Source organism: Nyctibius grandis, chromosome 17, assembly GCF_013368605.1.
Source record: "Nyctibius grandis isolate bNycGra1 chromosome 17, bNycGra1.pri, whole genome shotgun sequence".
NCBI lineage: Eukaryota > Metazoa > Chordata > Aves > Nyctibiiformes > Nyctibiidae > Nyctibius > Nyctibius grandis.
This window is the reverse complement of record NC_090674.1, coordinates 7,873,228-7,892,731: the sequence shown is the minus strand read 5'-3', so window position 1 is coordinate 7,892,731 and position 19,504 is coordinate 7,873,228. Positions and strand designations below refer to the sequence as shown.

Here is a 19,504-nt window from a genome sequence, read left to right as displayed (position 1 = left end):
CGCCGCTGCGCGCATGCGCCCCGAGAGGCGGCCGGGGCGGGCGCGCATGCGCGGCGGCGGGCGCGGCGTTGCCATGAGAGCGGGCGGTGGGGCCGCCGTGAGGCAGGTAGGGCCTGGGCCCGGGCCGGCCGCTTCCCCCTCTCCTCCCTTCCTCTCCTTTCCGTCCCGGCGAACTGCCCCCGTGGTCCCCGCCGGGCTGCCGCCGTGCAGGGCGGCTTTGTCTGCGGCCCGGCCGTCCCGCCGCGCCAGCGCCGTGGCCCCGCCGGGGCCTGCGGGGCGCCGCCTCGGCCTGCTGCCGCCTCTTGCGGCGAAGCGGCCGGGGCCGGGGGGAGGAGGGAGAGATGCCATAATATCACTCCGGCCCTGGGGTGGGGTAGCGATGGTCTTTGGCTCTTGTCCTGCCTGTTGTTGCCTCCATTCCGCTGCCGTCCCTGTCAGCGGCCTTGGTGTCCGTGTAGCTGTGACACGGCGCTAGCTAGCTTTTGGCTGAATTCACACTGTTCTTAATTGTTTGGTTTTCTTTCCTTTGGCTCAAGCACACAGAGGACCGGTACGGGTCACTCCTGTGCGCGTTTTGGAGCTCAAATAATTTTAAGCTTTGTCTTGGATTACCAGATTTAATTGAGTTTATTGGCAAGCTGCTATACAAGTTAACTACACCCTCGTTTCACTAAGTACTTGTAAAATACTCAGCATAAGAACATGGTGCGGTTTATGGTGCCAGTATTAATTAAAGAAAATTTAGGTTTGTAGTCATCATCTACTGACTTGATGGACCACAGGATTTAATTCTTTGTCTGTAGTGTTTCAGTGTTCTTTTATTGTCCTTCCAGGGATTATCTTAAGCTTGAAACATCGTTGCTTTGACGAGCTTGCTTCTGCAGGATGCCACACAAGATCGGTTTTATAGTAGTTAGTTCATCGGGACATGAAGATGGCTTCAGCGCGAAAGAGCTGATGGTTCATGCACCGACAGTGAATGGATGGCGGTCACCCAGGTACTGCAAGTGGGAGGAATGTGCATAATTCTGAAGCACTGAGTTTAAAATGGGTGGGAGGTGTACCAGGCATGTTCAGAGTAGTTTACAGCATCCCAGACCAAACTGATTATAAAAACAAAATAGTTACTTTAATCCCTTGGAATCCTTATTTGGGAGGGGGTTGGGGAAAGCCTTGGTTACCACCTAAAGGCATCACACTGCATTTAAGTAGAGTCCTTTAAAAGAAGAAAAGAGAACTATTTATGTTCTTGTCAGTCGCCTTGGAGTTTGCAGCTGCTTTGGCTTAGTATTAAAAACTCAGTCTTCTCAGCACATCCTCTAGATATGTATGGCGCACTTTAAGATACACATGCATGTGATAAAGTGAAAAGTGTTTCTACTCTACTCTTTGGTTTCCTTTTACAATATCTGTAGTGCTGAGTTACACTATAATAACTTTGGAAAGTTTCATAGCTCAAGTTGGAAGGGAAGTCATCTTTAAAAGCTGATTCAGAAATCGTGTATGTTTTCAGACTCTGTCAGTATCCACAGGAAATTGTTCTGCAGTTGATGGAGAGGTGCCGAATACGAAAACTGCAGTTGCTTGCTCACCAGTACATGATTTCAAGCAAAATCGAGTTCTACATCAGTGAAAGCTTGCCTGAATACTTTGCTCCGTATCAGTCAGAGAGGTTTCACAGACTAGGGTAAGTCAAAAAGCTCTAAGTGGTTTTATTACTTTAATCAGAAAGGCCTCAGGAGGAAGTAATATTCATTATGCTTTGCATGCAACATTGATACCCTGTGCTGCAAGCAGTAAAGGGATTCCGTACTTGCTTAGATCTGAAAGCTGAAGAGTAGGTGTAAGAGGCATGCTGCAGATGAACAGTCTTGTCAGAAGACAGCACACTTGGTTTAAAACTCACTCATAACTGAAACATTGTTAAAGTACTAACCTGAGGAGCAAAAATACAGCTGTGTATCTGTGTGTTTCCCCTGCTTACTTGTTCCATTTTCCTTCTCAGTTATGTCCCTCTCTCTGACAATGAAAAGACTGATTTCAAAGCACGAGAGTTAAAATCTGTGTATATGGATGCAGTTGGTCAGTACTTGAAGCTGATTTTCCATGAAAATTATGTCAATAAATACAACTTATATGGTCAGGTGAGTCCTTACTTGGTAAGCTAGATGAAGTTTCAGTATGAACAAGTATGGAAATCTACTCCGTTGATTGTAGAAGCTAAACACGTTGGTTAAAAGCTCCTGGGTGTTTTTTTGGTTTCTTATAAAACAGGAAATACAAATAAGAGGTTATAAGTGACTTGGAATCATGACCAAGTGCAGGTGACTTATCCAGAACAATCGAGTCCAGTGCATGTTCCATTGCTGCCTTTTATTCTGAGTCTTAGCCTGCACAGCAGGCTCTGTGCTGAAGACAAAGTACTTCCTCTGAGAACAGCCTTGTGGTCACTACAAAGCCACCCCTAGTCTTTAGGATCTGATGTGGCGTTAAGTGGAGGTGTTGTATGGCCGTCCTGATACAGAAAAAGCAAACATCTGCCTCAGTTCTGCAGTGACTCTTTTCACTTCCATCCCAGAGCAGAAAAGGGAACAACTGATGACTGTGCAATGTGGTCTGTAGATATGGTAATGAATTTTTAATGAAGCATGAAGTAGCACTTAGTGCTTTGCTTTGCTTCCATACCACACTGGAGACCACAGGGCCTATTTTTTTTTTGTTTCAGTTTTCATAAGATATGGAGAAAGTAACGAGCTTATGCATTTACATTGTCTTTAAATCTGTCCCAGGTTGCCCTAGTCGCTATAAACATTATTGGAGATCCAGCAGACTACAGTAATGACAGCAATAATACTGTAAGTGCGAAGCATTCCTGTCTTTTTACTGTTACTACACGTGTTCAGTTACAGGGTTCTTGGGGTAATGGAATGCATCTTTCTTCTGCTAGTTATGTGCTGTAGCAGAGCTGCCATGCTATTGATTTATTATTTTTTTAATGTTATCTCAAAGCAAGAAAGCTCTCAAAAACTGAGCTGAATTTGTGGATACAAAAAATAAACCATAATCAATTGGAATGTTTGCATTTTCAGCCTCTCCAAATTCTCTTGTTTCAAAACATAAGTATTATAAGTTGCATAGCTTATGCTGATAGTTGCAAGTCAGATTTCTGTCCTCAATGCGTACTTGATGTTGATGAATGTGCATTAAGATATCTTTTTTCCCCCCTAAAAAGCCTAGCAGACAGAAGCTCATTGACTACTACTTAGGAATTCAGTCAGATGATCCTGCCTTAGATGGAACTTACCTTGGGTAAGGATGTTCTTTTGCATATACCCTGGCAAAGCGTCTGCTCAGGCTAAAGTAGTTCTCAGTCTCTATGTTTTGTTAGTTCCCAGCTAGGGAAAAGAGAAGACATATGCTCAGCCTGGTCTATTTTGGATTAGCTGAAAGTTTATTTTATACATTTTTATATCTTCAGGAGACCTGACTCCATTTCACCTCTGGATGATTTGGCTTTTGACATGTACCAGGATCCAGAAGTTGCTCAGATAATACGTAGACTGGATGAGAAGAAGCGCGAAGCTGTCCATCGTGAACGCTACGATTATGCCAAGAAACTCAAACAAGCTATTGCAGACTTGCAAAAGGTATTGTTGAAAGACTGTTCATCTCTTAAGCCAAACAGTGTTCCAGTGGTCTGTCAGGGACCCTGTCGTTGATGTGGAATCGTAATGATTTCCAGTATATTTTCAAAATAGTAATTTTAAAATCGGATAGCTTGATTGAATAACTTGGCTGGAAATACTGAAACATACACCTATGTACAGTGACGTGATTCCAAGCTAGTTTGTTATACCATCTTCTAGGTAGGGGAGCGACTTGGACGGTACGAGGTAGAGAAGCGCTATGCTGTGGAGAAAGAGGATTATGATCTTGCTAAAAAAAAGAAACAGCAAATGGCAGCGTACCGCCTGAAGGTGTATCAGCAGCTGGAGCTCCACAACCTTCTGGATGCAGAGCTGATGGTAGGTACTGCTATTCCTAATTCATAAGGCTTTATCATGTGGGTGTTGTGAATAGAAATGGCAGAGCAACCAAAATAAATTCAGGGAAGATGATTTGTTACACAGGTATTTTATGGCAATTACATCTTTTCTGCTTGGATTGTGGATTTCCCTAACCAAAGATTTGCACGTGGCGTTTTAGGAACATGCTTCATTCTCCATAAATTACGTTACATTAAACTGTTAAGGTCTCAAGCAAATGACATTAGATTCTGAATGTTTTGCGCAATTTCAGGACTACCCAATGCAGATTCATAAGGTACTTTATCATATTTTGAAGGGGTATAACAGGCTATGCTGGCATCATGGCTGACCATACAGAATTCATGTGATAAAATACAGTTTTATGTTGTTCTCAGAATGGGAAGCTTTATAATCTCTCCGCACACACATCCATACAGAATTACTTTCCTATTGTTTCATAAAGCTGCATCCAGTGGAAATGATTCCACGTCTGTGAGTGAGGTCTGGTGTTTATATGAAAGCAGCAGAACCTTGTTGAATGTCAGAGTTGCAGCTGTGCTAACTCTGATTTTAGTATGTTGTTAACCTTGCTTTAGAAAAACCTCCTTCCCTTTCTTAGATTCGAAAACCACCTGAATTGCCTTTGGAGTCTATGATTTATCCTGACAGTCCTCAGCGCACAAAAGCTGCAAATTCACCTCCTTGTGAGCACATGGAACCGCAAAAAGGACAGCCATGGAGAGCAGAGCTTTTGCTGGAAGAGAAGTCAGCAGATCCCACTTCTGCTGAGCCCCTTGTTCCCCATCAGTCCCCTCCTCCTGCTGTGACTGATCCCAGAAGCTCCAGGGAAGTGTTTCCCAATGAAAATGTGAGTATTGTACCTCTGTTACTGCAGAAATCTATCACAGCAAAAGATCTTGTATTCACCCTTCCAAAACAACGAGGTATTTTGTGGTTATTCTCGTGGCTTATATAGTATGTGAAATTGACTGTGTTGCTGAGCAGTGCCCAGCTCATAATTGGCATCAGTCTTTCCTGAATTTCTTTGGAAGCTTTTACAAATGTTCATTGAGATTGAGGCAAAAGGGGGTTACACCTGATTTACAAATAGATGACTGGAAGCAAATAGACATTAAATGACTAATCAGGGGTCACACAGCCAATTATGTGGAAGCTGAATTCTGCCTGCTCCATTAGTGGCTTAATAAATCTTCTTAGAGATCACATTGGATGAATCTACAGCAGCAAGGGAATTTGTTGGAACATGGTTGTAGGGTAAGAGTCTTGGTGTCGTCTCTAAAGAGAGGAAGAAGATCATGGTATCTAGTTAGCTTGATCTTTGGGTTTTGCTGCTCCAGCTTTTGGCAAAACCAAGGAAGACTTGTGTTGGCTCTAGTAGCAGTAGTATTCCCTCTTAACAGGGTGTGGACATAAAATAATTTTACAAATAAAGCTTCATGACTTGCTGGCTTCATGTCAACAGGTGATTTCTCCTGTAGATGTGTGCACTTCCGCAGAAGGTATTTTGTGTGTTTTATTGTATTATATAGACAAGAAAAAAGTTTTATTCACAGGCACTAGTTCCATTTCTTCATGGTGGTGTTATGGGAACTTCAACATCTGTGCTTAATTGTAAAGCAATACTGCTTTGATGGGGGGAAAAAATGCATTGAGGTGAATCCAGTTAGTGAAGAACCTACTTCACATCTAAGTCCTTTCTAGAATAGCAAATTTTATCTTCTCTGTTAGGTTGAATTTTTACCTTATGATGAGAGACCTCTTCCAACTGTCTGTAAACAGTCCGATGAAGCAATTGCGTACCTTGAGCCGGAGGTGACTGAAGAGGATATCAGTAATACTCCAAGAAGTGGCATTACTGGGGAACCAGAACCGCTGACTGAGAAGGCACTGAGGGAGGCCAGCTCTGCTGTTGACGTTTTTGGAGAAGCTTTGGTAAAGAGCAACAAAATGCACACATAGATTATTGTGATCTGTGCTGAGCTGATATGCGCTCTGTCAGCACAGACTTACTGATATGATTTTTACATGTTCAGAGCTGTTACTTAAAAACCTGAGATTAAAATTTGACCTTGGATATATGGGTGCCTGTTGTCAACGCTTGTTTGTTGCTGTAGCTTTTATGATTGATTACTTGATGAGCTATTAAGCAGATAGTGTCCGGTAGACTGCTTTAGGGTACAGACTCTAACAGAACACCCATAACTTGCCACTGTCTTTCACAGGGAGAGAAACCATTACTGTGCTTGAAATGGGTCCTTGAGCCTGACCTCTTAATCCATTTTACTCATTGTTTTTCAGAAATATGTGCTTTTAATAAAAGCCAGATTCCTGTAAGAAACACCTGGGGATTTCATGGTTAAGTTCATGTGTTCTTTTGAGGCTGTTTCTGTATATAGATGTTGAATAAATATTGAAATATCAGTATTTACCTTTTAGGAGATAAACTTGTTCTGTGTTCAGGTTTCAGGAGCATATTCCAAAACTTGGTCATATCGAGAAGATGCGTTGCTGGCTGTATATAAGAAGCTGATGGAAATGTCAGTAAGCACTCCGAAGGAGGATTTAAAGAACATGCTGCGGGCTGCCGTTTTTCTTGTAAGGAGAGCCATCAAAGACATAGTGTCTTCAGTAAGTTGTGATATGTTTGATATGAAATGGTCCAGTGAAGAACTAACAGCAAGAATTGTAGAACAGCGTGGTTAACACACTTTAAATAATTTAAACAAATAGTTTGTAAAACTGCTTTTGAGTAAGTTTAAAAAAACAAAACAAAAACAACCACACAAAAAACCCAGAAACCCAAAACAACTGAAATGTCAGTGTCAGCTTTCAGTTAGGATCAAGGACTGGGCACTGTCTAGCATTCAGCAGCATGGAAAATACTGCCCTGGGCTGAGTAATGAGCTTGAGAAACAACTGCTCATGCAGTAAATGCGTAGTGTGGTTACACCTTTTAGTTTCCAACTTGAGAGACTACAGTTAGCCTAAGGAGACTTAGGCTTCAAATCAGCCTTAATTTTTTTCTTATCTTCTTGTTTAAGAGCTGTGTTACTCTTTATAAAACAAACTCTGAAGCCTTTCACCTAAGCCCTAGCAACATGTTTTCTGGGAGAGAGGTATCTGAAGTAGCTTCCGTTAATAATGTTACTGTAATTCTAGGTTCCTGTTGCTGCTGTTCTTTAGAACTACAGAAAAGATTTTACAATATTGTCTGAAAACAAGGATCCATGTGGTATTTTTGTTCAGTGTTTCCTTTTTCTTTTTAACTTAGGTTTTTCAAGCCTCCCTGAAACTTTTAAAAATTATTATTACCCAATATATACCAAAACATAAACTAGGAAGACTGGAAACTTCTCATTGTGTGGAAAAAACACTTCCAAATTTGCTTTCTAGAACAGGAGACTCTTCATCCCGTCTTCGTGTTGTGGCTTCTAACTTTATTCAGGTAGGTGCTTGTCTTCAAGTTATGGTTTGATTTGTTTTAAGGACGTCACAGAGCTTACAGGCGGATAACATCTAACGAGACTTGACTTCAAGTCCAGAGTTTGCTGCTGTAAAGGATTACATCTGATGTGGAAGGGGCAAAGTGGTAGCACAAACTTAGTATCTTTGCAGTGTTTTTTCTAGCCGTGTACTGTCACCTTTGTTGTGGGGGACAGTGTGGGGACATACCTGCTGCTGCAGGTGCAAGAAGGCGTAACTCTTGCATTCTTTTTAGTTGCAAGTGATCTACAGAGATGAGAGCAAGAAGGTACGATATACTCCTCAGATTGTGCTGCAATCACATTGCATTTTTGACAGTCAAATTAGCAAAAGCATAGAAAAATGCCCATTTTAAAAGACACAGTCCATTCCTTGCTCAATGTTGGCAAAGAGCAACTGTGAATAGCTGCTAGAGGATTACAGGCTCTATTTTCCAGTAGAATTTAGAAGAAAGAACAGTAGTTCTGTGTGAAAATGTGTTAACTCAGTCCCAGGAGTGGAGTGAGTCACTGGCTCTGGGTTATTTATTCTTGCTTGCATCTACACATGGAGGGAAAAGATTTTTCATTCGCTGTAGACGTAACTAAAATTTTAACAGGGTTATTGTGAAGTGCTCTGGTGTGTCACTGCAACCCCAAAGGTGACAGGCTACTTATTACTACTGCTTGGCTTGTTTATAATATATTTTGTAATTGAATGAGAAAGGAAATGAGACATGGTTACAAATGTATTTTCATAGACAGGAGGTGGCCTGGAGAGAAGGAAAATGTGTTTATTTTGTATCGCTGCTGATGGAAGAGACACTGTCTGAATAAGCAGTTCTCTAGGGAAGGTGCCACCTATTTATAGAAATAAGTAGCCAACCCAGTGACAACTGCGTCTGGCGGTCAGGAAGAGGGACTGCAGGACGCCATCATCTCCTTGAGTGTCTGTCAGCAGGCAGGAACTGGGAGGAGGGCTGCTTCGGGTTATTAAACATTCTGCTACCAGCAAAGAAATAAATACTGAGCTTTGAATAACAGCAGAATTTAGCCCTTAAGGTTCCTTGCAAAATAGAATGAGAAATTGTAAGGTGGCGTATGTCTTCTGAAGCAGTCTTGAAATTCATCTTGATGCAATGTCAAAACTTTGTACCCTTTGTGACACTTCTAATCTGCTTTGTCCTCAGATAGTTCAGGGTAAGATGGAGTTCTTGAAATTCCTCTTACAACCCAGTTCTGCAACTCATCTGAGCATGTCTAAGATTTTATCCATTTCTCAGCACCTTTCTCTCTGATGCCAAAAGCAAGACCAAACATCTGTATGATCTTAAGCAGCTACTTCTTATGGAAGGCTTATTTCTTTTTACTTAACTTGTTAGAAGTAACTTAGAATAACTCTACTTTGCACAGGCAGTTCGTTTCCTCATTTAGCATTCCTACATGCACACTGACTCTCTGTACGTTTATAGGAAATGGCACTGTGTAGTGAAGTGAAACCTCTTCAGTTTGTTCCAGTCCATTTGGTTCAACCATTAAAACCAAACTCCCCAACACATCTGGCAATGAGTCAAGTGAAATTGGTGGAACGCCTCTTGAAAGACATGGGAACTGAAAACTCTGGGTTTACGATTGGCAACGTCATGAAGGTAGGAGTCTGAGTTTACAGCACATGAAGTTTTTTCTGTTGCTGTTTTATTGGGGCTTGTCTGTCTGTTTTGGAGTGTTTGGTGAATCACTAAAGAGAATTTGAGCCTCTTGGAAGTGACAACCCACAACCTTGTGAGGAAGCAAGGTGCCAATACGGGGAAAAAAGAATCACAGGGTCAAAAAGTGTTTGGAAAAACCTATCTGCATGAAGATTTCTCCCACTGCAGTGAAATAATTGTCTTAGACTAATAAACAAGTCCTTAAAAAACATGTGGGAAAAGAGAGACATAATTTTTTTATTATTGTTATTTTCAGTTTGCAACGGGAGCTTTGGAACACAGAGTTTATGAAGTTCGTGATGTAGCACTGCGGATTATCTTTGATATGTACAGGCAGCACAAGGCTGCTATACTGGAATATCTCCCTCCAGATGGTGCAAGCATTCGCAAGTCTGTTCTCTATAAAACACTTTTTGATGGATTTACTAAAATAGATGGTGAACTTTCTGAAGCTGGAATTAGGGTAGGTAATAAGACGGCAGAATATACGTAGCTACTTTAAACATTGCATTCAACTAAGCAATATACTGATTTCATACTATATTAGACATTGAATGACACAGCAGAGTATCTTAAGGTGTGTTGTTAACATTACTTAGTGTAAAAAGCTGGTGTTCAGTTTATTACATATACTCACTCTTGTGAATAGAGTCTACAAAGAATACAGAGATGGTACTTCTCAAATAATACACCATCATTTTGGAAAACATGCATATACTATTTTATGCTGGCTGGCCTTGAAACAGTGAGCACAGAGGAAATGCTCTGTGTTTCTTTCAGGTTAGTACAGAGGAACTTCTGGGGAGGGAGGTGTTACTGTAACAGATAAAGCATGTAACCAAGCAGGGTATTTCTTGTGCTGCTTTGACCATTTGTTCTATGCTGATGCGTCTGCAGTCTCTTCTATATGACAGATGGTTCAAAACCTTTTGTAATTGTTAAGTATTTCTCAACAGGCACAGAGAAAGGCAGCAACAGAAGAAGCAGAGAAACAGAAGAAGGAAGAAATAAAAGTTCTGCAAGGTCAGCTGGCAGCTCTAAAGGAGATACAAGCAGAAGTTCAAGCTGGAAAGGTTAGGGTGTTTGGGGTTTGATTTTTTTTTTTTTAATCCTTTTTTCCTCAGGTATCACAGGCTTAGATAATTAACATTACTGTTGTCTCATTATAAGCTAAAAAAAAAAAAGGAAAAAAAAAAGAAAAGAGAGACACTCCATGACATACGCTAACTGACTTTCATTCTCAGCAGGCCAGCTTAAAATTTGGGAGGTTTTTTTTCCTAACATAGTATAAGATCTGCATTCTTTCTTACAACATTTTTGTCTATCGTATGGTAAATTTGAGAGTGTTTGTAGAAGTGTTTCTGTACCAGCTAAAGTACGGGAATTGTACTGAGTGCGTCAGGGCCCTCCAGAAGCATGCTCTACTGCACATCCATGAAGTTTTATATCTGAACCTTAGAAAGACAGTCAGCTACCCCAGTGCCAGGAAGTGGGACTGTTTTTCTGTCCTCAGAAGATTGCTGCCTCAATACCCAAAAGATTTGCTGTAGGACCAGAAGCACGGACGTTGTAATGCATTGGCTCTGCTTCTAAGCTTTTAATTCCAGAGAAAAATCAGGATATAATCTGTTCTCTTTCTCTCTGGCAAGCATCACAGCGGTTAAGCAAGTTTCTGACTGAAATTTATTTGTTCAATAGGAGAAAGAATCTGATTTTCAGAAGCCAAAGAATCAAGGTAGGTCGTTTCAAATGGTATTAAGAAATGTAGAGATATTTCAGTATGTCTTTGAAACTGTAGATGCTTAATGGATTATTGAATTATCTCAGTTAAAAACATGCCAGAGTGCTTCAGATTGACTGAGTCTCAGCCTGCCGTAGAGGTAATCATTAAGTTCACAAAAGAAAATTTACCATCAGCTAACCAGTTACTTTGTAATAAGGAATTAGTGTGGCTTGGCTTGAGACCACTTTAGATTTCTCCCCACCCTGAGGTCGATCGTCTACTAAGTGTAAAAATAGTCACTAAAACATTTTACTGTTGTAAATCACTAAAGCAATAGTTCCCCAACTGCCTACAGGTATGTTGTGTCTCAGTGCCTGTTTACCAACATGGCAATGGTACGCTTCTGTTAGGTGTTTTGCTGTTAAGGTCCAGAGAAGCAGTGTTTCTGGGAATGCACAAAAACTAATTAAAACGTGATCTTTTTTTTAATAATTCTCTTTTTACAGGTTACCAGGTAAACGAAAGCCCACAGCCTGCAGCAGCAGAGATTCCAGATGATCATTCCTCTGTTGCAAATTACTTGGATAAGTAAGTTAGATGAGCAGCTCCTAATCACCTTTTCCACTTAGTCTAACCTGCAAGCTAATAACATTAATAACGTTTTTTCAGTAAATCAAAGCTAATACCTTCAGCACTGAAACAATGAAAAAGAAAATATCTTCTAACAGATCTGGAATTATGACCAGGCAATCCTAGATGTTCATTTTTTAAGTTCTTGGATAGAGTGACCTTGAACTTCTTTTCTCATTAGTTGCTTGTGGGATAAGAAATTGCCACAGTTTAATGTTCAACTGCCTGTATGAAATAAGGCAAAGATACGTTGTAGCTTTCACGTGCATGGTAGGATAAGAGGATAGAGGGAGCATTTGAAAATTCTGGAGCCATGAAAGCCAGTTTCAGTGAGCTGTTCTCAGTGCTTTTGTGGAATTATGTCTTTCTATATGAACAAATGCTTTGTAGTTGTATTTACCATAAATTACATAGTAGTATCTGTCCGTGCCTTATCCTAAGGTCAGCACCACAGAGGGAAAATAAGGTGTACCAAGATGTTAGCTATTTTTCAGGATAGTTTCTAACAGAAGAAACAGGGTTCACCCATTTCACTCTGTCGTGTTACTGATGTTTGTATTTTTTTTCCTAGCTTATGTATTTTTTGTGGTGAAAGGGACGAATCCTTCACAGAGGAAGGACTGGATCTCCATTACTGGAAACACTGCCCTATGTTAACCAGATGTGAGCACTGCAGACAGGTTAGGCATAAACTTTCTAGAGCTACTACAAGACATGAACTGTTGTTATTCTGGTTTTAAGGTGCTATAAGATATTAACGCTAAGGTAGGTGACTTCTGAACACAACTGTGATCTTGAGTAGTGTTTTTTGAAAAGAGCAGCATTTTAAATTGTATTATTAACTGGACTAAAATTTCATTTTTCCTTTGTCATTTTGGAAAGTGAGATTTAACTTCCAAAAATCACAAAAGCAGTTTTTTAAATACTATCCTTATTTAGCTGGTACAGTACAAATCTTCTTGGGTACCTCTTGCTCTGTTGCAGGTGGTGGAAATAGCAAGCCTGACAGAGCACTTGTTGACAGACTGTGATAAAAAGGACAGCTTTGGGAAATGTCAGCGATGCAGTGAGGCCCTTCCAAAAGATGAGTTGCCCAAACATATTAAGAGCAAGACTTGCAATTGTGAGTAGTTTTGAACAGCAAGGTTTCGAACTTCAAAGGTCAAGTCAGTCAGACTTTCAAGTGCTGTGTATTTTTGGCAAGTCAGACCACTTCTGTTGAGGCACTGCACTGTGGATTTAGAAATCTGAGTAAATCCTCAGGAGGGAACACTTTTGGAATAAATTGCCTGAGTTTCCTAGTGCTTGAAATGCTTCGCTTCTGTGAATGCATGTGGGGAGGATGAGTGAGGAGAACAGAAAGCCTCTGCCACATCCATGCGGATTAAACCCTGTCATTCCTTTTGATCTTGTTTTGATGTAGATGATTAAACATAGGACTTCCTTAAGAGGAGTTAATGATAATAGGATGGGAGCTGGTTTAGCCATGGTGTAGTTTTATGCTCTTTGTTGTGCAAGTTCTCCTCTTGTATTTGAAATTAGCCTGGCTTTGCCATTCTTACCTTGTTTTTCTAATCATTTCAGCTGCCAAACCAGAACATGTGGCAAACCATTGCCCGTTGTGCCATGACAACTTCTCCCCAGGAGAGGAGGTAAAACTGCCTTCTAGATTCATCTGATGTTATGTCACTGGGACCAAAGTTGTGTCCTCTTCTAACACTAGCTTACACCCAACGACTTAAGAACTTGCCTGGATTATTGCTGGGGTTATAATGGCTGTTTTGCAATCTGGGGACCATATTTGAACCTGGATCTTTCAGCAATTGAAAATATATATTGCTATTGTATAAAAAGTGATTTGTTCAGAAAAATACTTAAAATAGCTGTTTCAGTCAGTTAAATGGCAATGGCTGATATGTAATCTATGTAATCTATGTCATTTTCTTCCCTTCAGTGGGCCATGACCATTGAGTAGTGCTTCTGTTCTCAAAACCAGGTTTTTTCCAAAGCCTTTTTACTTTGCCCAGTGTGAGTAGCTCAGAAAATACTGTAAACAAGTCTGAAATGTTTGTTGAGAAATGTACGTGTTGTTTGGATATGGGGATTTTTTAAGTCATAAGGTGTTCATGCTTTTATCAGTCAGCAGATTAAAATGCTGTTGCCATAAAGTCTGTATACAGCTCTCATTTTCCCCATATTTTAAAAAGTATATGTGCATACATAGTGACTAGATAAAGGTTGGATAATTTTGCTGGTTTCTTTCTAATTGACTTCAGGCCTGGAAGTCTCACCTAATGGGCAACAATGGCTGTAAAATGAACCAACGGAGGTTATCCACAATAAATAAAACTCTTCTGGTGCAGCCTGGTAAGATGCTATTTTATGATAATGATGACTATAGTTCTTACTATGTTGCCTTTACTTAAGAAAAGTATTTCATCCTTGAAAGCAAGATGGCTCTTAATTGTGTGTTCAACATGCTTTTTGCATTTGTGTGACCTAACTGATGCTTCTTATGCTGGTGTAGACTACAGTATACTTAGGGAGCAGATTCTCAAAACCATTCAATAACATGATAAACAGTAATTTCAAAACGAGGGCATCAGCTCAGTTGATTGGGGAAGCTGGCATAGTAGGTAATTTGATCAGTTCACTCTTGTTTCTGATAATAGTATGACCGTGAATAGAACAATCAGCGGTGACACTAAACAGTTAACATTCTGGAAAGCTCCTGTACGCTGACACACAGAACAGAGAGCCTGATTTAGCTTTTGATGTCCAATCAGAGGATGCTAATCTAATCCTAATTACAAGATGAATTGAATAGTTAGTGCTGTGTACTGCTTTTCCTTTTCAATTCAGACCCAGGAGCTAGGCAGAATTTATGATGGTGCAGCTTCACCCGCAAAGAGAAATCGATGCTGATGTCAGGTGGATTTTTAACAGCCATCTTTCTTTATGAAGCACATGCAAAATCCTTTTATTTCCTGAAGACAGAAGTTAAACAAGCTATTTTCACTGCGTGCAGCACCAAAACTCTTTTGGCCAGTAACATCCAAAACCTTTCCTCGTTCAGACTTTTTTTTCAGGATTCTTTAGTCCGCTGCATGTTCAGGTTGTTGCTAGAGTTAACCTCCTCTGAGGTTAACTAACACCTGAGATTTGCTTTGCTCATATCTGCATTTCACAACTACTCCAAGTTCCTGGAAAGAACTGTTGAATTATCTCTTTCAGCTGTCGTAAATGAATGTGGTTAAACTCAACAGTTTCCAGTCTTGAACTGGACCTACAATCACGTCTGTCTGTCTTCAGCCTTGCTATTTCTACTTGCTAACGAGAATGCCACTTAGTTTGCTGCTGCTTAAAATTTGGAAACATAGTGAAAAGGAACTTGAATCCTACCTGGGTAAAGCTAAAACTCCGGAGCAATTTCCTAGAGATAGGAAGGGAACCCTGACCGTTTAGTCCTACCGCTTCTGGTATGAGATGCACCTCAGACTGGATGCCTGCCAACTTTTAGTTGGTAGATAAAATTCAACACTGAGACTAGATGTGCTTGCGATAACGATCTGTGTGTTCTCTTCACAGGCAAAATAGGTGGCCAGTATTTAAGGAAACCAGGTCCTTCAGGAGCAAAAGCTCGACTTCCCTCTGTAGGAAGCAAGATCCCAACCCCAAGAGGGGGCCCAAATAGAAGCCCTGGCAAAACATACTCAAAGCGATGACAGGACAAGTATTTTTTCCTTTGTCTTAATAACTGGGCATGTAGTTGTTATTTTAAAATTATGGGCAGCTCATACCATCTTTTTTGTTTGACTACATGGGGCTGTTTATCAACCTTGAGCAGTACTTGCCCAGTTTAGTAACTTTTGTGTTAGCTATCTGTGCAGCACTGTGGTTTTCTCCTACAAATGCTCGTGTTAGAAACATGCAAATGTTTTGGGACAGATCTAGCCTGCCACATTCCCTGTATGGCACGAGAAAGGCTGTGCATTGGTCTCTGACTGGTTTCTCATATTAAAAACACTCCCCAATGAGTATGGAGTTAACATGGCCACGCTGTGTAGCTGCTCTCACAGTCAGCACAGAGGCTGGGCCCTGGTGATGGGATTACACTGGGGCTATGGTTCTAACTGTCTGGTTTGGAGATCCACTAAGGAATTTCCTTAAGCTCCAAAAGCCAGTCATTTGTGTTTTGGCTTTCTTTTGGAGAAGAACAATAAACCTACCAAGCAGAAATTGTACTAGACTTTCAGGACAGAGCTGAAAAGTGTTTGTTCTTTTGACCAAGTGTGACACTTGTTTGTAATTACTTATTCTGAAAGCTTGGGAAGTAGTACCTGTATTAGTTGACTTTGTCACTTGATCACTTCAATGTAATAATTTCAGAATATATTGCTAATAGTTTTCTGCCAAAATTGACTTTATAACATGCTGAAAGTAATAGTGTCAGTGATTTTTGTTTGTCTTGCCATCAGACACTTGTGGTAGAAAAATAGGCCGCAAGTTAAACTGTGTGTCCTGGTTGGCTAGGAGAGAGGCCGCCTGTGTGTGTATTTCTGCATCACATCAGTGCATTTACAGAGAATTCATCATAATTAGACTTGAGGAACACCATTGAAAATATGGATATACAATGAGCAAAATAGGTTTGTTGCAGTTGCCCAGGTTCCTTTGATGTGATGATGATGTTGGTATCTTAGCAATGCTGTCGTTCATCTGCTATGGTGTGCAGCTGGCACAAGGTGAGATGAAAAATGCATGTACATGGAGGTGGAAATACCTGTCAGACTGTAGGAAGTGTGTGTCTCAGTTATCAGGAAGACTTGCATGATCCTGTACAGATAAACTCTTGAACCAATTAATGGGTAAAATAACAATTCCATGAAGCAAAATTCTTCCTCGTGTTTGCTAGAAGGAAAAAAAAAAAAAAAAAGTGTGGATTTATTTACTTCAATTAGGGCATTTTCACAAGTAGGGCCAGGAACTGGAAAGCTTTTTCAGGCATCCACTTCTCGAGTATAATGAAGTCACTCAAAGAATGATGCTGTTCTTTGGTGATTAGTGTAGCCACTGTGGCAGGATCTAGTGTATTTGATGGTAAGACAGACACTAGTAGTGCGTTTACAACAGCTGCCTGTTTCTTCTGTATATTTGTCATGACAAACTTGTCAGCTAAAATGGGGCAAATTTCCAGCCTTGTGAAAGCTTACAAGTCCATTTATTTGTGCTAGGCTCTAAAACTCTTGGTTCCTTCACTGGAAATGGGAATTGTACTTTTTTCTGAAGCTGACTGGTATCCTTGCACACCTCCTAAGTCAGCCGAAAGCTCCAGTTGACCCTGCAAGGAAAGGAATTGGATCAGGGCCGTTATAAAATGTTTCCACTCATTTTTAAAATGCTTAGAAAAGTTATTTTGACAGATAACTTTGCTCTCCTTTGTAATACCGGTGTCTGTAATTTTACTATTCAATTATGTTAATGATGTCCAGTGAAATAGGTGTCTCTTCCTTGGGTCCACTGAGGCTCTAGGAGTAGCACAAGCCACGCATGGCAAGCAGTGGTTTGGCTGTGGAAGCCTGGCCTTTACACAGATCTCAGGTTTAGGATTTTAAAGGCAGTAGAGCAGTACCCAAAGCGCCACTCAACACCAAGAATTAGCACCAAATAAAAAAGCTAAAGGGCTGGCTGGATGTTGCTGGCTGACGTGCCCTTGCGTAGGAAGGAACATGAAGTAGCTGTTCCGCGCTGCCCTGCTCGCTGTGCACTAAGTGCCTTATTAGTCCACTTGACAAGAGGATTAAGCTAAACCTCAGGAGTCCCATTTGGTACATAATAAGAGTGTGTTATCGATGGAGCTAGTGTAAACATTAAAGTTGTGCTTTAAAACCTCACAGTTAATTCTGAAATATATCCCCAAGAAATGGCCCCTTAAAGAAAAGAAAAAAATCTTAGTGAGGCCCTGAAAAGCTTGAATTAATAAATTTAGACCTTTCTTCCTGCTTTAGTGTACGTTCTCTCAGCTTGCTTCTAAATCCAGCTCCAATGCTAAGTTTCTCTAGTTAGTTCTTGATTAAAATAAACATTCACAGACTACAGCATGTGACCTTTAATAGCTTCAAAGAGAACAAATTCGATAAAGACACAATGTATGAAGCTTTGGACCTAAAGCAACAATCCAACATTTCTACTTGTAACATCAAGGCAAATGCATTCCAGGAGAGAATTAATTGCTCCCATGTCGCTGTCCACCACAGCTACAAGAATGAGTGGTCATGGTAATATAAGTACAAGTTTTGGGGGTTGGATTTTTCTACTACCACGGAGTGAATTTGCATGTTTTGTATACACAGCGCTGATTTTGTAATACACTTTTTATAGTTTTCATGCACCCTGTCTACAAGCTTGTGAATTTTACAGGTCGATTGGTGTGCTTGTATTTTGAAAGTCTTTATATAAATTGTTTCTTTAACTCTTCCAAATATCTGTATCAATAAATATACATACATTAGGAATATATACATATTAACAAATATATATGTATTTTTACTTCTGCCTTAGTGGCACAGGTTCCTATTTGAGAACCTGATTCCTTATGCAAGCAACATAGCCATTGCTTTTGCTCGTATTAGCGTGTGCAATGGACTGCAGGCTCGTGAGCTGTTGCCCAGAGCGTTTTTTCTTTTTTAAATTAAAACTGTGAGTTTTCTGTTGGGCAAGTTTAATGCAAAAAACCTGTTTGGAAAGGTCCTCCATGTGTTCTGGATTGGCCAATGTAGTGTGTACATTGAATTAGTAAATACAGCTCAACCATGGCTTTTAAAATCAGTGAAGCAAAGCGTAATGAAAATCATCAGTTAAATCCTGCATGTAGCAGGATGTGTCCTTTCTATTTTATAATATTATGGGACAACCTTTTTAAACTTACTTTTTTTTTCTTTTTTTAAAAAACACAAGACTTGAATTAAAAAAAAAACGAACAAACCAAAACCAAGACCCCACAAACACTATTAATTATAGTGAGGGTTGTATTTCCTGGTGCTGACCGAGCTGAATAGCAGAAAAGTTAGGAGCTACGTAAGACACTTTCCCAGACCTTCTTTCAGAATCCAGAATTGCTCTTTAACAACATTTTAAAGAAATCATTTAAATATTTTAGAGCGCATAACATTCATTCATTACTGGGTATCTTTAGACAAAAAAATGCACCTCTACAGTGAGGTATAAAGATAATCTGAACTACTCAATGGTACAAATTGGAAACAACTTAGAAGTGAGAAAATGTAAATTTTTTTTTAGGATGTGAAAGGACCATCTTTGAGCACAGTAGTACTGCCAACGTGATTGTTAAAGGGTGATTTCACGGGGCTGCTTCCTTTCACTTAATAAACAACCTGTGTTTTCTGCAGTGGCAAAATAAGCACTGGTGGGAAAAACACCGTGACTTTGTTCCTGTGCCACGAAGTCTCAAGCAAAATATTCCGGAGCAAAACTGTTGCACAGGTGCAGGTCTGACTGAGGGAAAGAAGTTCTCCAAAGCGTTGGACTGGAAAACTTCACTCAGCAATGACGGTACATCGTTATTAAAGAATGAACAGACTGTCATCCCTGTCTCATGGGCTTTTTTCTGTCTGATGTGTTTTTCCATGCTGTACCTGAATGTCAACCACGTTGTTTTCATCCATCTAAACTGCAGAGACAACTCGAGAGCAGGCAGCGTCCCTGCGTGCAGGATGTAATCTCAAGCGACTGCGTGGAGTTCCACCACCCCGAGAGAGCATTTGTATAGATTACATGGTTCCTAAGTACTGGATAAGCAGATAAGGTATTTAAATCCTAGAGATCTTATCGCTGTCTTTTCAAGATAAAAAGTCACTTATGTGAAACATGCAAGTTATTTTTATGGCGCTTATTTAATAAAATAGTTTAGCA

The 19,504-nt window shown here is 40.3% G+C and overlaps 1 protein-coding gene across 6 annotated transcripts; it reads left to right on the top strand.

The window, feature by feature from the left end:
- The first annotated feature begins 54 nt into the window (after nt 1–54).
- On the top strand, nt 55–19,499 carry CEP104 (centrosomal protein 104). 6 transcript variants are annotated; one of them, XR_011049413.1, is made up of 23 exons: nt 55–106; nt 834–998; nt 1,514–1,687; nt 2,006–2,144; nt 2,790–2,855; nt 3,233–3,309; nt 3,479–3,647; nt 3,867–4,025; nt 4,648–4,896; nt 5,778–5,981; nt 6,510–6,677; nt 7,321–7,494; nt 8,983–9,159; nt 9,476–9,682; nt 10,176–10,292; nt 10,918–10,954; nt 11,449–11,530; nt 12,144–12,252; nt 12,557–12,695; nt 13,157–13,224; nt 13,849–13,939; nt 15,161–19,144; nt 19,269–19,499. XR_011049413.1 is itself a non-coding variant. In XM_068414783.1 (23 exons), exons 2-22 carry the CDS (start codon nt 886–888, stop codon nt 15,295–15,297), a joined length of 2,856 nt encoding a protein of 951 aa, XP_068270884.1. In that variant the 5' UTR covers nt 55–106; nt 834–885; the 3' UTR covers nt 15,298–15,305; nt 18,982–19,177. The 6 variants fall into 6 exon arrangements, 5 of the variants coding, with proteins under 5 accessions (XP_068270884.1, XP_068270885.1, XP_068270881.1 ...); XM_068414783.1 differs by lacking the exon at nt 19,269–19,499 and having other exon boundaries at nt 15,161–15,305; nt 18,982–19,177; XM_068414784.1 differs by lacking the exon at nt 19,269–19,499 and having other exon boundaries at nt 5,829–5,981; nt 15,161–19,177.
- The last annotated feature ends 5 nt before the right edge of the window (nt 19,500–19,504 follow it).

Bases quoted from the DNA above. Each gene is read 5' to 3' on its own strand.
- CEP104 (XM_068414783.1), top strand. From the start codon at position 886: ATGCCACACAAGATCGGTTTTATAGTAGTTAGTTCATCGGGACATGAA. The intron at 7,495-8,982 runs GTAGGTGCTTGT...GTACGTTTATAG, and splicing joins TGGCTTCTAACTTTATTCAG to GAAATGGCACTGTGTAGTGA. The intron at 9,683-10,175 runs GTAGGTAATAAG...ATTTCTCAACAG, and splicing joins TTTCTGAAGCTGGAATTAGG to GCACAGAGAAAGGCAGCAAC.